Genomic DNA, 7754 nt, shown 5'->3' on the forward strand with positions numbered 1-7754 from the left:
GCCTGAATGCATTAATAGCACTATACCAAGAAAATGATATATACTTATGTAATGCGGTTGACATTAACTCAACTGATAAGCCTCAAAAAGCATTATCCAATTACTGGAGTTTTCTTTTGTTTTTTTTTAATAAGAAATTTCTGTTGCCAAATGATACTGTTCTCTTGATGTAGACCAGAGTTCTACATGCACACCCTTATACATATACAGTATGTATATATGTATAAACAAATATATACATACATAAAGATATATACATTGTGCAATGCATAAAATGCCATCATCATGGCAAATAACATTATTTGTGTTGATGCCTGGTGTGTGTATATATATATATATATATATATATATATATATATATATATATATATATATATATATATATATATATATATATATATATCAATGTATTTTAAAACACCCTGTACATTCCTTGCTGCAAAATATACGCAGAAATAGCTTTAGTCTCTTAAAATGTACAATCAGTGTGTCCCTTTTCCTGATTTGACCTATTTATTCCTATAAGGAAAATTCTCAAAATAATATCTTTAAAGAGTATAAATAATATAAAAGTGGACAAAGCGACACAGATAGCTGATAATTTTTCTGCTAAAAAAATATGTGTGTGCAAGAGAGTGTGGTTAACTATGTTTGCCTGCATGCAATATATATTCATGCATCATTCCTAATTGATATGCAATGCTTAATACATGGAATGTCAATCGAGTAGATATAACAATATTACTAACAGGACATCTCTAAAGCTATCGGAATTAGAGATCCGTTGGATTTTAAGATATAATATACAACCCTCCCAAGTAATATAATTGGAATGAGTCAAAGTAGTTTTCCCATCTGATAGGGATCATGACGCCTTATGATTACACGCATATTCTCCACCTGCTAGACAATCACTGTCAGAACCGATAACATGCATATACTTATTTTACATAGGAAAGGCGTATATGTGCAACCCAACATTTTCACTTCCACTTGATTTAGTTCTGGTTTTAATTATTGAACTGTTGCTGTATCCATTATCGGCTATTTAGACTTATGTGCCACCAACATTCTTCATACATTCTTGTATCAAAACTCACCCTGTCTTTTTATTTAAGACTGGTTGTGGATATTGTGGCAGGCCTAGCTACAGACCGACCAGCTTTAAGCATTTAGATACGTGGTATTGAATACACTGAGTATGCATGATAAAGCACATACGATTTCAGGATTGCCATTGTGTCACGTTTCTGCACAGACACACTGCAATGGCAGTGAAGCAGCTTTCCTTCTTTCTTTAAAAATAATATCAGCATTTTAATATACAAACACCATAAAAATATATGTTATTCGAGAAAACTCAGAATAGCAAATAGCAATTTAACCCCTTGGGGAAATATATATTTATGTATCTCCTGGACATGTCACCATTGCATTTGCATTCATTTAAGACCTAAAGGATTGGTATCCAAAGGAATAAACATTAAAGCATGAAATGTAACTTCCTGGGTTTGTACATTAGGTTTCTAAAGTGCAAAAAAATATTTTCCTCATGAGGTCTCAAGCTTTGGCATTTTAGTACTGACCTGCATGAGTTTTTGACAATGTGACCTCAAATTACATCTAATGTGCTCGTCTTTGGGAAACAATGCAACTGCAGTAATGCCGCCAACAGATATTCTGTGAGTTAGGAATGCAGTGTGACGTCACTTACACAGATATTGCTTCCAATGCAGAACTAGACACCTAGAAATAAGACTTATTATTGCGTTACACAAACTCTGAAACTCTCCCAGACACATTTGTGGTGAAAATAAAAGTCAGTTAAACATCAGTTAGCATTTTGGTTATATTAACATAATTTGTGTTTCCTAATGTGCAATTTGCAGTTTTTAAGTTCTTCTCTCTAAAATCTTCATTGCTATGATTTACCCCTTCCTGAATTTCCATGTAGTCCGATTTACTCAGAGTGGAGGCACTTCTGCTCTTTTGAAGGTCAGGGGATGAAGGGATCTTTGGACAGCTGGTTACTTGCAGATATTGTGCTTGCTCCTCCCCCTCTGTCTCTCTATGATAGAAGTAATTGAAGTTGGATACTATAACAGGGACAGGTAAGGCAATGGTTAATACGCCTGCAATTGCACACAGAGAGCCTACTATTTTGCCACCTATTGTTGTAGGGACCATGTCTCCATAGCCTACTGTTGTCATGGAAACTACAGCCCACCAGAAGGCATCTGGGATGCTGGGAAACTGAGAATCTCTCTCATCAGCTTCAGCAAAAAACACTGCACTAGAAAAGAGTATAACGCCAATAAAGAGAAAAAATATTAGGAGTCCCAATTCCCTCATGCTGGCTTTCAGAGTCTGCCCCAAGATTTGTAGACCCTTTGAATGTCTAGAGAGCTTAAAGATCCTAAATACTCTAACCAGTCTGATAACTCTAAGAATTGCTAAAGACATTGCTTGCTGGCCCTGTTGCCCATCTTCAGTTTTTTCTGCCAGCTCCGTGCCTAATGTAATAAAGTAAGGGATGATTGCAACTATATCAATGATGTTCATGAGGTTGGTAAAAAAGACAGCTTTACTTGGGCAGGCGAGGAAACGAACCAGAAACTCAAAAGAAAACCAGATGATGCACAGAGTCTCCACAATGAAGAAAGGATCTGTAAAAGTATTTGATTTTTGAAATCGCACTGTGCTATTGGGGTATGAGTAGTAATTTCCTCCACTTCCGTGCATGTCTTCATTTTCATCTCTGAAAACTGGTAAAGTTTCAAGGCAAAAGCTGACAATTGATATTAATATAACCGTAACTGATATGATAGCTATAATCCTGGCTGGTCCCGAGCTCTCAGGATACTCAAACAAGAGCCACACTTGTTTTTGAAATTCATTGTCTGGCAAAGGGCGTTCTTCTTCTTTAATAAATCCTTCATCTTCCCGGAAGATTTCCATGGCTTCTTCACCAAGTTCATAGAACCGGATTTCTTCTGAAAATATATCCAAGGGCACATTTACAGGTCTCCTTAATCTGCCACCAGACTGGTAAAAGTATAAGATAGCATCAAAACTTGGCCTGTTTCTGTCAAAAAAATACTCATTCCTCAAGGGATCAAAGTATCTCATCCTTTTTTTAGGATCCCCGAGTAAAGTTTCAGGGAACTGAGACAAGGTTTTCAGCTGCGTTTCAAACCGCAGTCCTGAAATATTAATAACCACTCTTTCGCAACACTCATGATCTGGTTCAGGGTCATAACTGTCCTGTGGGTGACCTGGCAAAGCCGACGCTTCATCTGTCAGATCTCCGGTTGCAACGGTCATAGCTAGGGGCCAGATAAAAGCTTTGCTTGGTATTTTTGGCTCACTGTTGGCAGTGGATTGGACTCCGGCACTCAGGAAATATGTGCAGTCAAGATCGGAAATGGTTTCTAGAAGAGATGAGAAGTATACAGCTTCTCACCTAGGAGAGAAAAGAAAATGATTTGTATATATGGATTATTTCTTCAATGGTTTAAAGGAGTTTTGTGGTCTATAACAGTAATAAAAATTTACAGTAAGTACATCATATGACATTATCATGAATAAATGCACAAGGTTATCCCTAACAAATTAAAAAGTTGTTAAGATAGATAGAAAGCTAAAGATAGAAAGCTAAAGATAGATAGATAGAGCAGTATAGTAACAGATACTGTATATGTGTATGTATGTGCGTGTGTTACTATTATTAGTTATATTTAAGATCATAGTTTTACAGTATTTTCCCCCTGATATCAGTTTCCTTATCTACTTCTAATTTCATTCAATCTCTCAAGGGATACAAGTATCAGCATTCCAACAATCCAAGGACAAAGGAACAATTAAACAAAAGCTTACTTAGTGAATACATTGCCTGTCTGAAATAAAATGCCCACAAGGCATTATGATCCAAAGAGAAGATTTTAAGTTTAGATTTTTTTTCTTAGCATTTCTGGGATTACTGGAGATTTCAAATATGTATGGCTATTCACTCCAGGAATTATGTCAGCATGCAAGAGAAAAAGGAACATATTTTCTGGTGTATGTTGTAAATTGTATTATTACACTGCTAATCTCCATATTAAGTGTGACTATAAACCAGTGATAATATAATGCTTCTAATATCCCAATCATGCTAATCATATCATGTATACTTCATAATATAGGAGACAGACCAGTCTTAAGTGACAGGAACAACATGTCATTATGCTAAACCATGGTTGTAACAACTCTAATCACAGCAACAAATGATGGATCTTTCTGCCCAAATAAAACCGATCATGGTCCTTAAAAAAGCAGCTGCACCTACTGATACAAGAAAATGCAACAGCATAGCAAAATGGAATTCATGCAAATGAAAGCAAACATGTAACAATTGAATACAAATGACTTACCTTCGGAAGCAAACCTCGAGGTTTCTTAGTAACAAGCCAAAGCTGATCCAGTGCTCCAGGAAATGCAAGACACAAAAACAGGGTATATTTCATCCTATAAATTGTTTGTCCTAAACATAAAAAATAAAAGGCAATGATTCTAAAATGAGAGGTGTCCTTGGAAAGAGAGAATCATGCTACTGGAAGGGCAGGATTGGGCTCACAGGCTTGCTTGACAACAGATATGCTGCTGTTTAAAGTATATAATATGCTAGATGCTAAGATCAGCAAAAAAAAAAAGACTGCTTTGGTGTCCTCAGGGGGTGTGACGTTGCCTGGTAAGAAAGAGAAAAAACAGGAGCTAGGTAAAGCTGGTACATCATGAAACATCTGCAGAGACCCAATTTCCAGATGCAATAGTCACAGCCTCCCCCATTGCCAGTCTGTTTTTATGATGCCTCACTATTCTGCACTGCAACAAAGCAAGAGGCAGCATTCAGAGCACATCCCACATTAACAGGGAAAGCTACCGTGATGGAACAGAGGGTAAGAGCATTGTCGAAGGAAAGCTATATAGTGTTTCATGCCTTAAGATTTATAAAGGTGGTGCATTGCCAGCTGAGCCCACTAATAAAATGACAATATAAATGCAAATAGCATGCAGAGCTTATTCATTATACTTACAACAATCAATAAACACAATTTATGGCAAATGCTGATTTTATGTAAGACATAACATAAAATGACTGCATAATATTATAAAATAGATAGTAAAGGGAGACACATACTGTGGCTGTGCTGCTCTGACACAATATTACATTTAAGCTCAGGTTATAGAGCGAATGCAATGGCCAACTTTCTCTAGGGTGAAAGGGAAAGTCCTGTCAGGGTTCTTTGGCATTATAAAAGTTAAAATACAAATTCCCATAGACCATAGTTAAATCAGAGATGCTCTCAAGTTTCCATGGAGTAATACTAAGACAATGTCACATAGCAAACCCAACACCCATTCTGTTGTTTGGGGGATGAGGTTGATCTCCACCCTATTTGCATGATACAGTCTTGTGCCTCCTGCCCACCAGGTCACAGGAGACAAATGAAATGTGTATTCAAGTGTATTCTGCATGACAAATGACCTGCCTGATTATCAAGGCTTGAATCAATTGGATACCTTTACTGACAGCAGGAAGCAAGCTGACATATGGTCCATCATAAAAGAATCTTAGCAAATCTAATATTCCATCTATTGCATTATTCACCCTGTGTGAAACTAGTGCCAACAGGAACAGCATCACGACTACAGCAGAGACAGTTTAAACATAGAAACCTCCCATGCAGTAAACACCACTGTGTGCTTTTTTTTCTTTATACAGCTGAGGTCATAGGACTGACGTTAGAATAGGGAAATCCCAAATTCGTTCTCTTTCATTTAACATATAGCAACTGGGATTCCTGGGAAAGCCTGCTAAGCATTGACCTGCCATACAGTTTATTCACAATAGACATCTTAAAATGTGTTGCTCACATTCAGGCTCGCAGGTGTTAAACACAATCCCTGGCTGTACAACACCTACATAAACAGCACTGCTTTCAGCAGGGATTATAGAATATGAAATGGGTCAGGTAGGGTTTTCTTGTCTGGTGCTTTTCAATATCTAAAATGTAATTTCTGAATTGATCCTTTATTTCATTATTGCGCTATACATTTTGATTTTCCTGCTGATATTTTTATTCCAAGTGAAATTTCTCCTAACACACTCCTAACAAACCCTTTTCTCCTATTCTCACCTCCCTTTCCAATACATCAACATGAAATAGAACAGTCCTTGTGCAGCTCCTCTCACCAGCAGGCTAACATTTATTTTTGGAGCATATTCTGGTTTCCCTATAGACTCCATTACAGGAATCACTTATCCAGACATGCAGAATTAGCATCATCAATAAAAAAAAAAAAAACAGAATCATCAGTAGTTATTATAGCCTCTACTGAAATAAACCATTTATGTGTGCCTAATATCTTAGAGCTGTCTGAGATCTTTCATAACTGTAATCTAAATATGCAAGCTTGTTGTTTCATGATTTTAAAAAAAAGGCAAGGGCTTAATCTGGAGCATAGGTTTTAGCTTAAGCAAAATATATACTCACATTTTCTACTCCCCTTAAATAATTAAGCAGTGTTTTGGTGCTGTCCTCTGAAATGAAGCATCTCTTGTGCAGCCCCCTGTTCATCTTTGTTCCATCCCCTGCTGCTCTGTGCCCCAGGTTAAAGGCTCCATGCATCTTACATCTACAGTACAATGGCCTGTGAAACCATAGCTTGTCTCCATCCATGCAAATCAACCTCATTTCATCTCAGCAGCATGCACAGTGTTGATGACAATGGGCCAAACAGTATGCAATTTGCATTCCACATTTCTCATGCTGTTATGTGTATATATATTAAAGGCTACAACAGGTTAAAATCCTGCATGCAATTTTAAAATTGGCATATCTGATTTACCCTTTTTTTTATTCAGTATCTGAAGCATCCATTTTCCCAGTTTGCGATAAACTCCACTTAATGGGGGAAAGGCAAAGCTTACAATTGGTTCTGCAGTAAGGCATGCAGTGCATACATAAAGACCTTACTGCACTGTGGCATCGCTTGTCTATCTGACAGCAGTCTGGCTACATTAAGAGCAACATTCACCTTCCCGCAAATAATATTATGTAGCATATACTGAATATACATGTATTCCAATTGAAGGAGGGAATACGATTATTTCATGATTTTAATGCAGGTACGGAATGTATTATCTAGAATGCATCATTTAAAGTTGTGGGACCTAATATTTACAATGCTCTGTACCTGAAGTTTTCCAGAAAAGGAATACTTTAACAGGGTTTTTCACCTTTGAGTTAACTTTTAGTATGATGTAAAGAGTGATATTCTTAGACAATTTGCAATTGGGTTTAATTTTTTTATCATTATTTAGCTTATTTAGCTTTTTATGCAGCAGGTTTTCAATTTGCAGTATAAACAATCTGGTAGCTAGGATCCAAATTACCCTAGCAACTATGCATTGATTTGAATAAGAGACTGGAAAAATTATAGGCATATGGAATATATAATATAATAATTTGCAATTTATAAGTACATTGGAGGGTGCAACAATTTTCTGGATTTTATTGTACAGGTATGTTTTCTAGAATGCTTGGGACCTGGGGTTTTCCAGATAACGGAACTTTCCGTAATTTGGATCTTGATACCTTAAGTCTACTAGAAAATCATGTACAAATTAAAGAAACCTAAAAGGCTGGTTTTGCTTCCAATTATGATAACTTATATATTAGTCAAGTATTATGTACAAGGTATTGTTTTAT

At 36.5% G+C, this 7754-nt stretch overlaps 1 protein-coding gene across 2 annotated transcripts; it reads right to left on the reverse strand.

Annotated features, from left to right (window-relative positions):
• Nucleotides 1-357: 357 nt before the first annotated feature.
• kcna2.L (potassium channel, voltage gated shaker related subfamily A, member 2 L homeolog) lies at nt 358-6670 on the reverse strand. Of its 2 annotated transcripts, XM_018244740.2 has the most exons (3): nt 6537-6670; nt 4413-4726; nt 358-3463 (listed from the first exon to the last, which is right to left on the reverse strand). In XM_018244740.2, exon 3 carries the CDS (start codon nt 3322-3324, stop codon nt 1825-1827), a length of 1500 nt encoding a protein of 499 aa, XP_018100229.1. In that variant the 5' UTR covers nt 3325-3463; nt 4413-4726; nt 6537-6670; the 3' UTR covers nt 358-1824.
• Nucleotides 6671-7754: the final 1084 nt, after the last annotated feature.

Source organism: Xenopus laevis, chromosome 2L (assembly GCF_017654675.1).
Source record: "Xenopus laevis strain J_2021 chromosome 2L, Xenopus_laevis_v10.1, whole genome shotgun sequence".
Taxonomy (NCBI): Eukaryota; Metazoa; Chordata; class Amphibia; order Anura; family Pipidae; genus Xenopus; species Xenopus laevis.

Bases quoted from the DNA above. Each gene is read 5' to 3' on its own strand.
- kcna2.L (XM_018244740.2), bottom strand. From the start codon at position 3,324: ATGACCGTTGCAACCGGAGATCTGACAGATGAAGCGTCGGCTTTGCCA.